Raw genomic sequence first — 18,785 nt, forward strand, 5'->3', positions numbered from 1 at the left:
CGGAGGGGGCGCCTGGCAGGCGAGTACGCAGCATGCCTCCGTCACCAACTGGTACTCCTTCGCCAAGACCTCCGTGCGAGGCAGGAGCAGTGGGGCTCCTTCTGCTCGGCGCTGATGGCCGCTCGGCGGCTGCTGAAGGCACGTTCAAGCTCCAGGCCCGCGAAGTCCTCCCAGGCTGGGCAGAACCCAGAAGGGTATGTACCTGGTAACTCCGAGTCAGGCTGCGTGGGATCAGGGCTAGGGAGGGGCCGCGTGGCCTCGTGGGGTCCCAGGGCTGGCCACGCCAAAGTGGCCTTCTTCCATCCCTAGTTGTCCCTCCTTCTGATTTGGTCCTCCCCTCCCCACCCCCGCAGGGAGGTCCCCCAGCTGGCCGCTCTTCTGGGCCGCCTGTCCCAGGTCGTGCTGCAGGAGGGCCACCGCTTGAAAGCCTGGGGCGTCCTGGGCACAGGTACTGGGGCGGAGCTGCTGCGGCCAGGTGAGCCCTGTTCGGACTCAGCCAGGACCACCCCCTTCCCCCAAGAAACCTGGCCCTGTATCGGGTGGGAGGAAGGCAGGAGGAAGGCTAAACCAAGAGGAAATCCCCAAGATTGGGAGGGGCTTCCTGTGCAGCGGCCTGGGCAAACGGCTGTGTTACCGAAGAGGGAACCTCCGCGAGGGGAACAGCAGAGGAGGAGACCAACAAAACCGCCACAAACAAAGCTTTACAGACAAGGTAGCACTTCCTGAGAGCAAAAGCCTGACTGCTGAATGCAAACGCTCTGGTTTGGAAAATGCTGGACTTGCCAGGAAAGAAAGAGGGGGGAGGGGGGTAGGATCCTACAATTTGATGATGTCAGGCTCACATCCCAAATGTAGAGCCCTGACCTGGACTCTGCAAAAAAAAAAAAAAAAATGTCCTTCCGAAGCACCTGCTACACCCTCCTACCAGGGTTGGTTTGGGTAGGGGGTGTTACCAGCTCCTTCCAGTCCACCCAGCCAAGGGAGCCCCTGACCTGCCAGATGTGGCCTCAGACCCAGGGCTCAGCTGGTGTTTGCTTTCCTGCAGCCTCAGCAAGCCCTCCGGGAGGCACCAAAAGCATCAGCGTGCATCCTGTCACCAAGTTAATGGTCCCTGGCCCAGACTGTGTGATGCTTCCAGCCAGTGGCCAGGCAGGGCCCATACCCCCAGGCTACTTCATCCACCCTGACACGGGACGGGTGCTGCCCGAGGCTGGAAATCTGGGTTATGATGTGCAGGAAGCGACCCTGGTGCCCACCACTGACCGCAGTTCTGGTGAGACTCCTACCACTCTGTAACTCCACCCGGTGTGGGCTGTCCGGAATGAACCCCCCAGGGGCACAGCACAGGAAGCAGGGCTCTGGCCTTGGACAGTGGGGCTTAGGGACCAGCAGAGCAGTAAACACCTTCTCCCCCTCCCTCCCTTTAACATTCTTGCTAAAAAGGTGCCGTGCTCAAGAGAGCAGTCAGATGAAACTGATGCCAGAGGCTCTCTGCCCCTGCCCTGCTGGGCTCGGGAGGGATGCAGACAGGCCAGCCCGTGTTAACGCCTCCCTGTCTCCCTGTCCAGGTGGCGTCCGAACCTCAGAAGCTGCCATCCTCCCCTACGTGCCCTACCCGCCCTGTCTTGCCACAGGCTCCCTGCCAGCCATCCGCCTGCCTGTCCTGCAGCTGAGACGGACATCACAGTCAGGGGCTCTCATGACGGACCCCATAACGGGCATCGAGGTGCCCGTGCTGGCTGTGACTCTGCACCCGCAAACGAGGCAGTGGCTCACTCTTGGGGGGACGTACCGCAATCCGCTTACCCAGACTCTGGCCCCTTTGGAGCTGGGGGGCCCCATGGAGGATCCGGTCACAGGAGGCATCTCGCCGATCGTGGGAGTCGGGCTGGATGAAAACACAGGTCTGCTGGCAGCCCTCGTTCCTTCCTTCTGCCCCTCCTCCCTCTGGTCTGGCTTCCCAAGCCCTTCCCCTCAGCACCCCAGACCCTCCACATTCTGGTCCAGTCTGCAGACTCTACCCCAAGCCTACCCACATTTCCACCCTTCATGCTCCAGCCACCTTTCCTCTCCTTCCCGGTTTCCCTCACCCTCATCTTCAGCACAGTGCCCCCCGCTCCACCCAGGATGGGGGCCAGGGACGAGAACTGAGCTGCTTCTGCAGTAAAAGCATATGGATGTTTTTCTATCAAGAAAGACATTCCTTCTCCCCCCTGCCCTCCCTCACCCGACTCTGCCCCACCCCCCAGCCTCCACCCCCATCCTGTCACTCACTCTGTCCTGGCCCCCCCGGTTCTCTCTTTTGCCTCATCCACCTGCATCCCTTCCTGCATCCCCCTCTCTCTGGTTCCTGCCTCCAGGTCAGGTGCTTGCACTGGGAGGACTGCGTGATGCCTCGGGGAACCTCCTGCTGCCTGGTGACAGCTTTGTGGAGCCACTGAGCAGGAAGCCAGTCCGGCTCCAGGGGGCTTCCCGACAGGAGGGCCGGACTGTGCCCCATACAGGAGGGCCCCAGGACCTGCTGGACGCCAACGTGCTGGCGGCCCAGAGCCGAGTGATTGCAGTGCTCCGGAGCTCCCAGGAGATGCCAGGGCCGAGGGGACAGGGGCTCCTGGAGGCTGCCGTCAAGGACATGAGACAGGCGCTGGCCCTGAGCCTGCACCACCTCCTGCAGCAGGCCTGGCGGCTACAGAGACAGCAAAAAGCAGCGGAGAACCTGGAGGCCAGCGGCGGCAGGATAGGTACGGCTCCCCAGCCCTGCAAGCCCAGACCCAGAATGACCTGGTGCTTCACTGCCCCTCAGCCCGTAAGCTCAGGGACAGGCCTGCAGCCCCACCGGCCAGTCACACATGGGATCAAGGGAAGAGAGAAGGAATTCGGTGACTTCATGCCCTGAGCTCATGAATGCTTGGCTTTCAATCTTAGTCTTTTAACCTCTGGCCAATTCCACTGGGTCTTACACTTGATGTTAGTAAAGTGGATATCCTCTGGTAATTTCATAGGACCCCCAAGCACCATAACATGCGATGACGCCCACTTTACATTGCAGAATCTGAAGTCAAGGGAGCTAAGAGACTCACCCACCAGGGTCCCGTAGCTAGTTAACCGCACAGCCGGACCTGAAGCCTGAGTCTTGGAGTCCCCAATCTCCTTGTCAACAGCCTCCAACGTCCTATGAATAAACTCAGGAAGGAGCCCACCCAACTCCTCCACGTCCCCTACAGCCCCAGCACAAGGAAAGGCAGGGAAAGGAAGTAGAAGTGGCGTCTTCCTGGAGCTTATCTCACACACTCCTTCTAGAAACTTCTGCCCAGGATGTGTCAGAAAAGAACCAGGCTTTGGGATCAGAACTGACTTGAGTTTGAAGACCTGCCCCACCGTTTGTAACCTCTTTGACCTTGGGCAAGTTACTAAACCTCCCTCCGCCTCTGTTTACAGCATCTTTAAAATGAGGATTAAAAGAGCACATCCTTTAGAGATTTAGTTGTAGGATCAAGTAAAGTCCACTTTATATGGCGTTCTGAGCTTAGATTCTGGCACATGTAGGTGTTTCAAGAAAGTCTGTCCCCTGTCTTCCACCTTTTCAGCCTAGCCTAGAAATTGCTCTCAGCTTCCCCCAAAGACCTGCTGCCTTATTTTTAAGTACTCAGTCCTTCCTTTATGAATTCAAAATGCTAAGGTGGGCCAACAGAGGCAGTCTTAGCAGGGATGGACAGAGACACAGCCCCTCGAACCTCGGTGTGGCCCTCCGCCCTCACCTCCTCCCCCTGTGTCCCCCGCTTTGTGTTAGGGGCGATGCGCCATCCGGGGACAGCGCTGTGGGTCCCGGCCCTGTATGGGATGGAGATCCCAGACCCTGCGGGCTCAGGGCTCATGGTGCCCGTCCTGGGCATGGAGAGTGACGGGGATGCTGGCCATGCCACACCCGTGGCAGGTTCGATGGAAGACGCGGATGGCAAAGGTAGGAGGGAACCTGGGGGGTCTCTGAAAGCCCTGGGGGGATGTGGCGGAAGACCTCGTAAAGCTTGGGAGGGGTGCCTGCAGCCCGCGCACTCATGAGCCAAGGAATGGGATCATTCTGATGCTACCATCAGAGCTGCTGAGACCCAAAATAGAGGAGCTCAGAGATTCCAGAGCCCTGGTACCACAGATCACTTACCCCCACTGAGAAAATTCAAAGATGAGCACTTCAGAAACCCCACTCCCCCCTCACCCTCAGGGCCCCGTGGCCCCAGGAAACCCTCTAATCCCGCTCAGAGATCCTCAAAGGACCAGCATGTTTCTTAGGGTTCTTTAGCTCCCTCACAGCCATATTTCCTTCTTCCCACGACTACCCCTGCCTTCTTTCCCCATCCCTGGTTCCAGAAACCAGTGTCGGGCTTGGCATCCCACAGGTCTGGTCCCAATTGCAATTGGGGCACAAGCCATAGACCCCTTGACTGGGGAACCCGGTCCCGTCGTTGGCGCTCAAACGGACCCTTCCACTGGGATTGTGGTGCCTGTTGTCCAGGTGCTGGAGGCCTTACCCCGGGGAGTGAGAGACCCTGGTCTGGTATGTAGGAGGCGTTTATTCTATTTCTTCGTTCACTCAGCAAATACTCATCAAGAACCTCCTGTGTCCCAGGCACACTGTTAGGTGCTGAGAAGCAGACAGCTAGACGGGGCGCTGGGCAGCTGTAGGTGCCAGCCATGGTCATGGTTTACAAGGGTGTGAAGACAGCACAGAGGAGGGGCATCTAAGTCACAGGGTGAGCATTCTAGGAAGGCTCCCCAAAGGGGCAGCCCTGCTGAAACCTGAAGAAGGACTCAGAGAAAGGCCTCAGGGACCAGCGAAGGCAAAGTGGCAGGTGTGAGACCATGAGTGTTCCAGGACAATGAGGAAGGCAGAGGGGCAAAGGCAGCAGGTGGGGCCAGTGGGGAAGGCAGGAAATGAAGCATAAGCAGCCTTGGGTGCTTGGCTGAAGCCAAGAAATGTGATTTATCGTGAAAGCCATTGAAAGATTTGAAATTGATATGATCAGAATCCAAGTGAAATGATCAGACATGCATGTTTTCAAGGCTCTTAAATTTGTAAATCTTGGGACAATACAAAAAGAAAACAAATTACTCAGAATCCTACTATTAATATATTTTTAAAGTATCCAAATAAAGATGAAAGAGCTTCCTGCTCCCAGTTTCTCTCACTCCTCCTGCCATCAACTCCCTCCCCGCAGTTTGCTCCTCTCTCCAGACACTACACACCTCTCCTCCAGTCTCCCTCCAAATGCAGCCACTGTTAACAGGTTGGCACACCTCCTTCCAGACATTTTTATGCTTGATATGTGTATATATGGGGCTTCCCAGGTGGCACTAGTAGTAAAGAACCCGCCTGCCAATGCAGGAGACATAAGAGATGTGGGCTCAGTCCCTGGGTAGGGAAGATCCCCTGGAAGAAGGCATGACAACCCACTCCAATATTCTTGCCTGGAGACTCCCATGGACAGAGGAGCCTGGCGGGCTATAGTCCATAGGGTCACAAAGAGTCAGACATGACTGAAGTGACTTAGCACGCACGCACATGTGTACGTGTAGTCAGCATTCTAGAAAGTTCCCTCTGGCAGCAGTGCAGAGGACAGATGAGACCAGGGCCAGACTAGAGCAGGAGGTTCCTGCAGTAATTCAGCCTTTGGCAGGTTCTCCACTGAAATGAAAATGATTTAGGGTCCTCCCCTGCATTCTCAGCCCAGTTACACTTTCAGAGACAAAAATGGACAAGTCATAAAAGATTCTGGTTAGAAGTCAAGAAATTTAATGCTAGCCCGGACACCCAGGGTCACAGACAAGCGTGAAGGGGCAATACAAGCATCCGAGAACAGTTTCCTGCTGTCTCCTGCCCATCCCTGGCTCCCCAGGAGACAGGTTGGCAGGGGCAGTGACCCGGGAGAGTCTAGGTGTTAGAAATAGGGAGGGAAGGCCTGGGAGCTTGCAGAAGGTGCCTGGTGATTATTTTTCCATCTCCCACCGAGGCAACTGCCTCACCAAGCTTAGTCATGGATGCCCAGGGGAGAGGGGAAGCCCAAGACTTAAGAGGCTTTGGGGGGGTCTGAAGCCAGACCCCAGGCTGGGAGCAGAGAAAGTGTCTGGGCCCTAAACTAGCTGAACGTTGTAGCTGGACACCCTGGAGAAGGAGCTGAGGGCGCGGGAGCAGTACTGGCACTGCCAGGAGCAGGAAGAGGGTCGGCTGGCGGAAGAGCTGGGCGCTGCAAGCCCGGGACTGCTCTCCACGCCCGGCGAAATCCCAGGACTGCGGGTGAGCCCAGAGGCCCCTCCTCCCGGCCCCAGTCTGCACAGGTTTCTCCTGGAAGCAGGGAACCCTTTTCTCCCGCCAACCGCAGAAATGGAGTCCATCTCAGGGCAGAAAACGTTCCAGGATTCATTCCCCAGCTCCAAGCCCAGACTTGGGGGCTTATGGTGGCTCAGACGGTAGAGAGCCTGCCCTCAGTGCGGGAGACCCGGGTTCAATCCCTGGGTCGGGAAGATCCCCTGGAGAAGGAAATGGCAACCCACTCCAGTATCCTTGCCTGGGAAATCCCATGGATGGAGGATCCTGGCGGGCTACAGTCCATGGTGGGGGCAAAGAGTCAGACACGACTGAGCGACTTCACTTTCCCTTTTCTTTCCTAAGTGTCTCAGCAGGATGGGGGTGGAGGGGAGGAGCTGGCCCAGCCCCCAGCTCCTGCCTTCCCCTCCTGGACCCATCCTTCTGTGCCCCCCATCTCCCACCCTCTCAGCTGAGGGCCGCTGAGGAGGCCTGCAGAGCCCTGGAGGCCCGCTGCCTACAGGAGACCCAGAGGAGAGCCGGAGCCCTGAGCGGCCAGAGCAGCAAGAGAGAGCGGGACCTGCTCGCTCAAGGTGGGGCGCCCATCCTTGGAGGAAAACCTCCCGGGAGGGGTGCCGCCAACCCCAGGTCCCCAGCCTGGGTCCCTCCGGCCCTCTCCACGTGCTTCTGAACCTCCCAGGTATCCAGCCAGTCCCTGGCTCTGACCCAGCAGGTTCCTTCCCTGGGCTCCAAAAAACCACCATGTCTTTCCTCCTCCTCCCTCCCTCCAGAGGCAGGCGCTGCCACATGGCTCTTCTCTCTGCCCCTTGCAGCGGACAGAGAGGAGTGGGAGCAGGAGGCGCGGGTGATGCTGAGCCTGCAGCAAGTCCTGCAGAGTTTAGGGCAGGCCGCGGAAAAGCTCAGGCAAGCGGTAGGCCGGCTGCGGGGCCAGGAGGAGGAGATGCGGCTCCAGTGCAGCAGGGGTCAGAGCCCGCAGGTCTGGGGCCGCTCCAGGAAGGTGAGACTCGGAGGCTGACCAGGGGATCGCATGAGAGAGCACGGTCACCCGTGACATCAGACGGACGGGGCTCTTCAGCAGGTGGGCCGGGAGGGGAGTAGAGAGAAAGAGAAAGACTCTCCCTTCTGCTCACGGCACTTCACTTCCTGTGTCCTAGGTGGTCCAGCATCTCTCCAATGAGCTTCAGGAGGTGGTGAGGGAGAGGCAGAGCGCCCTGGATAGGGCCCTTGGTCAGCTGCAGTACCAGCGGGAGCTGAGCCGCCTCCAACTCTTGCACATCCAGGTACTGACCTCTGGCCTTGGCCAGGGAGATGTGTGTGTCCAGCTTTTGTTGGGAGCTCCCCAACAGAGAGAGGCTCCAGAGAAACCACGTGGAGCCAAGCACAGGACTAGGTTCTGACTGTTTCATCCTAGATTGTTGCCTCGGGGACCCCTGTGTGTTTGGAGAATTACCCTGGAGACAGGTTTTATGGAACCATCACCACTTCTCCCAGGGACCAGGCTGCTGCCTGCCCCCTGTTGATTCCTTTCCTGAAGAGCCTCACTGCAGCACTAATGGGAGATCAAGGCCACGGCCTAGGACTGGAGGATGGGGGACCAGGAGCAGGTGAGGTGGATCATGGGGCCAGCGTTACCTTCTGCCGCCAGTCCTGATCATGTGTGATGAAGTGCTAATACTACAGTTAGAGCTTCGAGCTCCATAAGACTGTGGCCGTGGCAGGTTCTTCAAGAACATGAAGAAACTCAATGTATTACTTATACCTTGCTGTGTAACAAACTGCCCCAAAGTTTTGTGGCTTGAAACAATGAACATTATCATCTCACAGTTTTTCTGTGGGTCAAGAAGCTTAGCTAGTGGCCTCTGATTCAGGGTCTCATACAAGCTACATCAAAGGATCAGGCCAGGCTTCTGTCATCTCCAGGTTTGACTGCACAGTCTGAGTTCACTCTCATGGCTGTTGGCAGAACTCAAGTCCTCACTGACTTGTGTCCAGAGACATCAGTTCCTTACCAAATGGACTTCATAAGGCATTCACAACATGGCAACTGGTTTCCTTCAGAGCAAGTGAGAGAGCCCCCGCCCCCAAATGGAAACAACAGCCTTTTTGCATCCTGATCTCATCGCTTTTGCCATATTCTATTCATTAGGAGCAAATCAGTAAATCCAACCCACACTCAAGGGGAGGAGATAACCCAGGGGCATGGGCACATATAGGGGTGCATGGAGGCCACTGTAGAGCCAACTGTCGCACCCGATGCTCTTTTAGACTTTGGCCACAGTCCTCCGCCTTAGTCACAACAGCCACTTTCTTCTCCTCTGTTCAGATGCAGATAAAGTTGACATCACATGGACCTCACCACTCTTCTCTGCCCTGAGGAAAGTAGACATCAGGTCCCAAGCTCTCAGGGATGAAGCTGAACTGCAAGGACAGGTGCATCACAAACCAGGTGACCTCCTTCCCCTAGGGGCTCTGGTTTAGACCTACTGAAGGTGTTCAGTGGTGTAACCCGCAGGACCGGAAGTACCAGAATCCCAACTTACCATCATCCCTTTCTCCTCACCCCATCCTAAGATCCAAGGGATTTTCCATATGAGGAATAATGAATAGAAATCAAAAGTCCCCCTGAAGGGGATTCCTAAAGGCCCTCTATCTACCCACTAAACACTGAATCTAAATCTTGAGATTCTATCCCAGTCATGTGTTCCAAGCAGTTAATGGAAGAGTGTGAAATACAAGGAGATAGAGGAGACAGAGAGAAAGAAGACCTTGCCCCAGAAAGGGACTCCAGATTACTTTACTAAAACCACCCCCTTGAAATTGGAAAGGGAACATGGCTGGCCTGCCTGAACTGAAGACTCAAATCTGTTTCAATTCACCTACATCCCAGGTGGGAGAGGATTAACAGGAAATGAATGCATGTCTTTCAGCTGACCATGATGCAGGCCACTAGTAAGCACAGTTCCAAAAACATATTTGAATCTGACTTCATGTCAGCAAACCATTGCCCACAGGCCAACTCCAGCTTGCTACGTTTTCATGCGGTTCATAAGCTTACAATCGTTTTATATTTTTAAATGATTAGAAAGTGAAAGTCAAAGTTGCTCAGTCATGTCTGACTCTTTGTGACCCCATGGACTATACAGTCCATGGAATTTTCTAGACCAGAATACTGGAGTGGGTAGCCTTTCCCTTCTCCAGGGGATCTTCCCAACCCAGGGATCGAACCCAGGTCTCCTGCATTGTAGGCGGATTCTTTACCAGCTGAGCCACAAGGAAAGCCCAAGAATACTGGAGTGGGTAGCCTATCCCTTCTCCAGGGAATGGGAAAATGTCAAAAGAATAACATTTCTACAGAGTGCTTTACAATATATCCTGTGGTATTCTAAATCTTTTGTTCTGTTAGTTCATTAAATCTTTACAACAACCCAGCAAAATATGTGGTGTTAGCCATTTCATAGATAAGGAAACTGAAGCTTCTGAATAGGTCAAGTAAACAGTCAAAAATCATATTGCTAATGAGTTCAGCTGGAATTCAAGCCCAGAGAGTCTCACCCCTGAGTCTGTGTTCTTAACCTCTTCCCCAAATGAAAAATTATCCAACATTCTAAAGGCAGTGCTGCAAGGGAGATGAAGGCAGCAATTTTGGTGAGTTCTCAGGAGGGCGGATCTTTGTGTCAGAGAAGCAAGGGGAGGTTTTGTAAGGGAATAAAGCCACACTTCTACCGGGATGATCGGGAACACTAACTAAATGTGAACCCCAATCTTGTCTCTTGATTGTAAAAGCCTAAAATATTTACTGTTTGACCCTTTACAGAAACAATGTGCTGTCCCCAGAACTTGACCATTCTCAATATTAATTCTGCCTCCCCTTGGGGTAAACTAAGAAGAATACAGGCAGGGAGTAGCCACCACTGTTTCAACCTTCATTGTCTTTATAATGAAGTCTATATTGACTTTATAATGTAGAAAGCAATTTTGTACAAATTGTCTTGTTTACACCCAGTAACCCAAATTCAGATTCTATGAGACAGTGGAGTATTTTTTTGACAGTGGAATTTTTTTTTAGATGAGATAACAGATACTCAAAGTGGTGAAGTGACTTTCCCAGAGTCTTTCCAAACCTGTACCAGAAATCAGGTCCTCTGACTGCTAGTTCAGCATTCTTTCCTATACCATGCTACTCAAGTCTTTTTTTTTTTTTATTGTCCTCTCAAGAATAAAAAGACAATAGAAAATGTTTAAAGACCCCAGGTGCAATAGAGACAATTTTGTGGGGAAGTGAGACTGTTAATTTAGTGAGACAACTAACACTTACTGAGTGCTTACTGGGTGCCAGACACTGTTCTGAGTACATTACATTTTAATGCTCCAAACAACCCTATGAAATAGAAGAAAACCTGTTGCCATCTTTTCTGGACCCTCATTCTGTTGTTCTGGTGCCTTTGTTCCTAATGACTGGGACTCAGTTTCTTTTCCATGAAGACTGTCAGAAGGCTTGAGCCACAATGTATATATAGGAGGCTTTAGCACAGGAGGATGGATGGATGGATGGATGGATAGATGGATAGATCCAAATACACCTTTTCCTAAGTTGAATTGTGTTGTTGTTGTTTAATTAATATCTTGTTACTGCACAAAATAGTCAGTGAAGTCTTGCTGTTTCCCCTGCAGCCCTCAAAAGCTCTTTGCAAGATCTCCCCAAACCTCAGATAACGCAGAAGGAAGAGCTGATAACTGTGCCATCCACAGACCTCTCTGCCAGGGAGTTCGTGGTTTACCAGCATGGCCTCTCCATCCTACACCTCCTCATCCCCCAGCTTCAGGTGAGTTTGGTTCTGGTCTCTGTGGAGCAGTCGTCCATGGAGTTTAGAAGGGTAGGGTCACCAGGAAGGAGGCTTGGAGGTAGTGGATATTCCTTAGGCTGAAGCACTGGGAACAGAGAACTTTCTAAGTCTCTCTTCTAAGTGAATCATTTTACCAATTGAAAGCCTAATCTCTCAAATGATAGGATAATGGGGAGAAGAATACAGACAGAGAGCAGGCTCTCCTTTGATTTGAGAGTTCCCACCACTGCTTCAATGTTCATTGTCTTTATAATGAAGTCTATATTGACTTTATAATGTAGAAAGCAATTTTGTATATGTTGTTTTGTTTACACCTAGTAACCTGAATTCTGATTCTATGAGACAGTGGAATATTTTTTTTGACAATGGAAATTTTTTATAGGTGAAATAACTGATACTCAAACCGAATGAATTACATGACACAAAAATGTTCTATTGCATATGCATATGCATGCTCAGTCATGTCCAACTCTTCTGAGACTCCATGGACTGTAGCCCACCAGGCTCCTCTGTCCAGGGATTTCCCAGGCAAAAGTACTGGAGTCAGTTGCCATTTCACTGTTATATTAGTCTGTATGAATTAACTCATTTAATCATCACAAAACCCAAATGACATAGATACTAATTTTTTTCTCACTTTAAAGTGGAGGGAAAAAAAAAAAATAAAGTGGAGGGAAGAAGATATAGAATGGGTGAGGAAACTTTTCAAAGAACACACAACCAAAAGGGTTAGAAGGCAGGCATCATGGCCTGAGAGCCTTCATGCCTGACTGCTACTGTACCTCTGTTTAGAAAAGTGGCAAATCAAATCTTGTAGTGAGCATAAATTTCAAACACCAAGCTAACAAATACTCCTTCCACTTTCCTGTAGTCTATACTGAATCCACTTACATGTTATAATTTAAATTGATACCCCAGTTCATTTACTTCCCATTTATTGGTTGGTGCTATGTAACTGAGCTGCATGAGAATTTTTTAGCAAAGGGATAGGTTTTGTTTTTATTTGTTTTTATTCTTTTCAGGCTCCAGAAATCACCCTGCAGATTGCTTCTTGTCTTCCTGCCATGGAAGCCTCAGACAATGCCTTCCAAGGTTCCTTCTTCTATCAGGTATTTCAAATTCCCAATCCCAGGTGTGAGGTTTGTCAAATTCTAGGTCTAGTAGAGACAGGCGCAAAGAGAGCAAATGTTATAGAACATTTTTCTCTCTTAAGTCCTCAGATGTTTTATTCCCTCTAGGTAATAAGTCATCTGGCTAAGGCGTAATAAATGTTCCCATGTAAGAGCTTTCTCTAATTAGTGAAATGACTATGTCCTGGCTTGTGCCCAGAGAATCACAATGGCTTTGTGCCCATTAATGAATCTGTCCTTATCGAAGCCAGTGGTTCCAGACTGGTGTTTCCCGTAAGAGGCATGGTTCCAAGCTCAGGAAATCCTGCACAGTCAGCATCTTTCTATGGAGAAGGATCTAAATTGTTCCTGTCCTGGTAGTTCCTCAAACATGTAGACTGGCAGTGCTGTAGCGGTCCTCTCAGCTGGTGTATATGGACCCTAAACACTATGACAGAAAACAGTGATTGTGAGAGGGGGCTGCTAACCAAGGTTAGAGGACAGGCAAGTGGCTTATACTTGGCTAGGAGGTTGTTAGGGGATTTAATAAGACCAAAAATTACCCATGTATAATATTCTCCAGATATTATTTCACTTGATACTCAAAGCATCTATGAAGTAAGCAATCTTTACTCCTATCTTACTGATGGGGAAGCAAACTCAGGAGTCACGGAGTGTTATGTAACAGGCACTTGGCCATATGTCTCACATGCATTATCTCATTTATAATTATAGCCACCTAACCTCAAGGGTTGGGGAAGGGTACTCCTGTTGTTTCCATTTTATGCATTAGGAAATTGAGTCCCGGAGAGGCCAAGTTACTTGCCCAAGATCATAATGTGGCAAGAGTCAAAACTCAAGTCCAGATGAATTTTACACCAAACTCATTTTTTAACCATGCGTCTGTGCTGACACCCGCAGCTAATTCCAGAAACTGATCTCAGACTGTCTGATTCCAAATTACCTAAGGCTTTTCCATGCCAACCTATCACCTCTTAAGAGAATTAACGAGGAGTTATTTCAAATCAATTAGGCAAGACAAGAGATTTGAGAACTTGATTACAAAAAAGGCATGAAAGACAAAGAAAACCTGAGAAGCCCATAAGACTATGCTTCTCAAACTGTGGTCCTTGGGTCTTTGTGTATCAACCACCTGGGGAGCTTGGTAAAATGGAAATGGCGAGTCTACCTAAAGCCCACAGAACCAGAAATTCTGGGATGGATTCCCAAAATAGAATCACGCCCAAATGATCCTTACTCACACTAAGTTTGAGAACCACTGACTAAGGAAACAGTAATTGGAGTTCACGTATTAAAAAAAATAAAAACAGAGATACATGAATAGTTTTTCTCTGAATTTCCAAGTTTGTTTTCTATAAGCTAGGGGTAGCAAAAAAAAAAAAAAATATGGGAGATGATGGAGAAAATTATTTATTCAGAGAGTTAAGCTGAAACAGTTTTCCCTTGCCCTCTGAATTGTCCCTTCAATAAATTTCCATTTAACCCAGGGGGTCTCTAACTTCATGATCCCCAAAGTTGTTTTAGATCAGATAAAACTAGAAAAAGAGAGAGGCAGTGGAAATATTCCCTGAGGTTGACATACCCATGTTTGGGTATTTTCTCCACTCAGAGAGCTGAAAACACACTGTTTGTTAGGAGAGAGTGTTTGGCGTCAGTGGGAAGTTTTGTTCTGCTGTTGATCCACTGCCTGGCCCACGTCACTGCCGATGACCTCCACCAGGACTCCAACCCTGCCTTTCTGAGGTCATTTTACAAGGTATTTATAACATGCAGAGGGCTTTTTGCTTCTCTTACTCTGTGACTCATGCCTATTCCCCAAGATAGTAAATGCTATAAGCTCTGAAACATTTCAGATCTACTTAAGTCCCATTGGTGGCCCTTGGTTTCTACTGCCTGGCTAAGATTTTCCTGACCAAATTTCCCATGGCAGCATATGAAAAATGCATACACCTCTCTAAGAATTCTGAAGAGAAGTGGCCTTCCTCTGAGAACAGCATCACCACTTTCTGTGGATATTTCATTGTCAATATTTGAACCTCACCAGAATTACAAATGACAATAGTAACCCATGGTGCAGGCGACTAAAGATGGTCCATCTCAAGCCCCATATTTTTTCAACTGTTATTTTAAAGCTTCACTAGCTATTTCCTAGAGGCCAGACTCATCTGCCGCTCTCTTTTCCTAACCAGGGGCTGCAGGCCTATTTCAGGGAAGCATTCTCTATCACTCTACAAATGTCGACAGTTTCCCAGGACAGTAAACTTGGCCAAAACATAAGTGCTCTTCTGCTGGGAGAGCAGCCCGTCTCTGAAAGAGGAAGAGACCTTCTCTCTAAACTCATTGTAAGAAGGCATGAGTCCCACTTGGAGCCAGAGTCGTCAGAGGAGGTAACTGAGTTTAACCTGTGTAGCCCGTGGTTTTGTTTTTGTTTGTGTTTTTTGTTTACACTTTCTATTTTATATTGGAGCATAGCTAATAAACAATGTTGTGGTAGGTCAGGTGCACACAGTGACTTAGCCATACATATACATGAATCCATTCTCCCCCGAGCTCCCTGCCCATCCAGGCTGCCACATAACACTGAGCAAAGTTCCCTGGGTAGCACCTGGTTTTAAAATCGACTCCTTCACAGAGTAAATGCCTCCGTGAACGACCTATGCAGGTGTTTCTTGCCTCCCTAGATGGCACATTGCCTTGACATTCAGGCTGCTTCTCAAACCAAATATGACAGTATTTTTTAAACCCTATGTTCTACAGGGCAGACGGTGAGGACCTGGCTCTTGGGGATTGCAAATATGGCTCCACAGTTCATTCATGTCCCATTAGCATATTATCAATAAATAAGCAGAATTCCATCTATAAAACTTACTGTGACTTAGAGACTACATTTAGATGCCCAAGTGGTAGCTTGTTTACCCAAATTTATTGTATGCTCTTTTCTGCTCAAGTTTGACAGTGGCATTCTTAATACTTATTAAGTATTTTTATAACAATATTATCTCAGCTTTTTAACTATTAAAATATAAAATTTAAATCTATCATCTTAAAAAGACTATCTCCTATTCTTCCATTAAAGGTCAATTCATTGTTGAGTTATAAATAAGAGTATATCTTTTTTTCATTATGTATATAAAACTTCATACATTTTCAAGGCATATATATGTGTGTATACACACACACACACACACACACACGCATATATATATAGTCTCATTCAAGCCACCCAGCAATCTTGGTAGCATACATGTTTTTAGTCACATTTGTATTTAAAAGTAGATTAAGCAGTTTGCTCCAAACCATGCAGCTATTTGTAGCGGTAGAATTGAGACTAGATTCTTGATCACCTGACTGCTGAGGAAATAGTCCATATACATCTCCCTGTAATTAAATCTCCATTAGTTACTGATTTATCTTGTGGCTGGTGATGGTGATGGTGATGTTGGTCATCCAGATTACAAAATTGTTACAGTCTAGCACAAATCTCAGAAAACAGCCAACACTCTGTCCTCACCTAATAGCAGCATTTGACACACCTGATCACTTTCTCCAATTCGATCCACCTTCTTTACTTGACTCCCAGAACACTGGCCTCCTCTAGTTTTCCTCCTACCTCTCCCTCTGTTCCTTCTCAGTCTCCTTTGCTGATCCTTCCTCTGCTCCCTGGCCTCTTAATGTTCAAGGGACAGGATTCAGTCCTGTCCCCTTCTATATTCACTCCCCTTGGGGATCTCGTCCAGTCTTCTAGCTTTAAATCTCATCTATATGTCAACAACTCTTAAATTTTTTCTTCACCCTCAACCCAACTCTATCTCAACTCATATATCCAACTGCTTACTCACCATCTGGGCTTCCCTGGTGGCTCAGTCAGTAAAGAATCTGCCTGCAATGCAGGAGACCCAGGTTCGATCCCTGGGTCAGAAAGATCTCCCGAAGAAGGAAATGGTAACTCACTCCAGTAGTCTTGCCTGGAGAATTCCATGGAGAGAGAAGCCTGGCCAGCTACAGTCCAGAGGGTTACAAAGGATCAGACATGACTGAGTGACTAACACACACACTCACCATCTCCAGGGGAATGTCTTACAAGTAGCTCAGACTCAACATGCCCAAAGCCAATCTTCTTTCCAAACCTGCTCCACCTAAAACATTCCCCATCTCCACTGATGGCAACTGTGTTCTGATTTTTCAAGCCAAAGTCTTCTCTTCAGGCCAAATCTCTCTCTCTCTGTTACAAATACCCCACAACCAATCCATCAGGAAATTCTTCAGAAACTCATCCTTCACAAACTATATCTCCAAGTATATCCATAATTGATTACTTCTCATCACTTGCGCCACTACCAACCTGATGCAAGGCATCTCTTGCTTGGACTACCATCAGACCTACTAACTCATCTCCGAGCCCAAGCTTGTCTCCCTACAGTCTAGTCTGAGCACAGTAGTCAGTCATCCTTTGAAAGTAAAAGTTGGGACTGCTCAAAGTCCTGCTGTGTTCCTCAGTTCACTTGGGTGAACCTAAGAAGTCAAGTCCCCTTTGTGTCTCACACTGTCACCTACTCTTCCCCTCATTCACTCACCTCCGACCACAGTGTCCTCCTTGCTGTTCTTCAGACACTCCAGGGACACTGATCTTAAGGCTTCCACCTGCAATGCTCATTCCTCTAAGGCAGTAGCTCCCAACAGAAGCAATTTTATTCCTGACAGGGCATTTGGCAACCTCTGAAGACACTTTTGATTGTCTGACTCAGAGGAGGTGGTGCTACTAACTGTTAACTAGTGGGTAGAGGCTACCGATGCTCCTAAACAGCCTACAGTGGATGGGACCGCCCCACAACAGAAAATCATCCATCCCCAAATGTCAGTAGCACTGAGTTGAAGAAACCCTGGTCTATGCCAGGCTCCCTTGTCTTCTTCATGTCTCTGTTCAAGTGTCACCTCAAGGACCATCCTGACAAGCCTGTCTTACTCTGCCACCCTCTTTACCTTGCTCATCAGCTTCTCTTTGCTCTACTTTTCTTTATCCTAGATCATGTTCTAACATATTACAGAATTTACTTTTGCCTGCCTGTGTGCTCAGTCGCTCAGTCATGGCCAACTCTTTGCAACCCCATGAACTGCAGTCCGCCAGGCTCCTCTGTCCATGGGATTCTCTAGGCAAGAATACTCGAGTAGGTTGCCATTTCCTCCTCCAGGGGATCTTCCCGACCCAGGGACTGAACCCGTGTCTCCTTTGTCTTCTACATTGGCAGGCAGATTCTTTACCACTGCACCACCTGGGGAGCCCCTCAGGATTTACTTACACTTGCTTATTCCATTTTCCCTGCTAGAATATAAGCTCTATGAGGGCAGAGTTGTTTGCTTTGTTTTTTTCTGATATAACCCACATTCCAGCCTCAGAGCAGGCTTTTCATATGTTTACTGTGCTAATGAATAGATTTATATCGACACTGATGCTATATAATAAAACTTTTCAATCTAGGAGGCAGATACTAGCAAACATTACACACTTGCCACGTGTCAGGTGTTCTATTGAGAGCTTTACATACATTATCTCATTTAACCTTCCCCATGCCTTTATAGAGTAGATGTTACTTTTATTCTTAACTTACAGATGAGAAATCTGAAGCTTAGAAGTATTAAAAGCCTCTTTTCCAAGACAGAGATAGTTGCAGAGCTTGTATTAATTAGTACTCTGCCAACCACCATTTATGAAGAGATCTCATTTTATTTTAAGAAGGCAGAACTGTATATAGTACTCTGAGGTACTGGCAAAGAAGATTCAAGAGTACTCAGAACAAATGAGAGCAAAGATCTGACGTTTATTATAATTTATCTTTCATACTCTCTACAGTATATTAAGAAAAACAAAGATCTTCTCCTTTTTACCAACATGGAACACTTCCTAAAAAGCATCCTTGCTGCAGAGCAAAAACTCCCAAAAGAAACAAGAGATCAGCTTGGGGATGAAGATAAGGTGAGATGTTCGGATGAGCTACAGCATTGAGACCATACTTTTCTATATACTTTGCAACTTCTTGGTGTGTGTTTGGGGCCATGTTTATCACTGAATATGTCAGCAGAACACAAGATTGGAAATCAATGGTGATATAAACAGGTAATATCATCAGTCACTTATTTTAAAATTTTATCAACAGATGGTGGATCTTAGATTCCAGAGTTAATCCCTCTGCTTTCAGGCAGGTCAGGTCTTAAAGAACTGGAACCGAGACTTGGACTTGCCCTAGTTCACCCAGCTGGAAGAGAACAAATAGTCACCAGATCTATTGCCTTCTCATGCACGATTTCTCCCACTGTTCCATAATGATACCTACTACTGTTTTGTTTTTAATTGGAAGCATTTAAAACATTGTTATATCTTTTTTTTTCATTTATTTTTATTAGTTGGAGGCTAATTACTTTACAATATTGTAGTGGTTTTTGCCATACATTGACATGAATCAGCCATGGATTTACCTGTGTTCCCCATCCCGATCC

The 18,785-nt window shown here is 48.7% G+C and overlaps 1 protein-coding gene across 1 annotated transcript; it reads left to right on the forward strand.

Moving 5' to 3' along the window:
* Nucleotides 1-1,127: 1,127 nt before the first annotated feature.
* LOC122450057 lies at nt 1,128-18,485 on the forward strand. Its single transcript, XM_043482194.1, has 16 exons — nt 1,128-1,273; nt 1,569-1,904; nt 2,361-2,741; nt 3,791-3,961; nt 4,395-4,552; nt 6,149-6,289; nt 6,771-6,891; nt 7,132-7,316; nt 7,474-7,599; nt 7,731-7,923; nt 8,643-8,765; nt 10,991-11,142; nt 12,186-12,272; nt 13,903-14,049; nt 14,483-14,680; nt 18,142-18,485. Exons 1-16 carry the CDS (start codon nt 1,129-1,131, stop codon nt 18,292-18,294), a joined length of 2,817 nt encoding a protein of 938 aa, XP_043338129.1. The 5' UTR covers nt 1,128; the 3' UTR covers nt 18,295-18,485.
* Nucleotides 18,486-18,785: the final 300 nt, after the last annotated feature.

This window comes from Cervus canadensis, chromosome 11 (genome assembly GCF_019320065.1).
Source record: "Cervus canadensis isolate Bull #8, Minnesota chromosome 11, ASM1932006v1, whole genome shotgun sequence".
Classification (NCBI taxonomy): domain Eukaryota; kingdom Metazoa; phylum Chordata; class Mammalia; order Artiodactyla; family Cervidae; genus Cervus; species Cervus canadensis.

Bases quoted from the DNA above. Each gene is read 5' to 3' on its own strand.
- LOC122450057 (XM_043482194.1), top strand. From the start codon at position 1,129: ATGCTTCCAGCCAGTGGCCAGGCAGGGCCCATACCCCCAGGCTACTTC. The intron at 12,273-13,902 runs GTATTTCAAATT...TTCTCCACTCAG, and splicing joins AAGGTTCCTTCTTCTATCAG to AGAGCTGAAAACACACTGTT. The intron at 14,050-14,482 runs GTATTTATAACA...TTTCCTAACCAG, and splicing joins TTCTGAGGTCATTTTACAAG to GGGCTGCAGGCCTATTTCAG.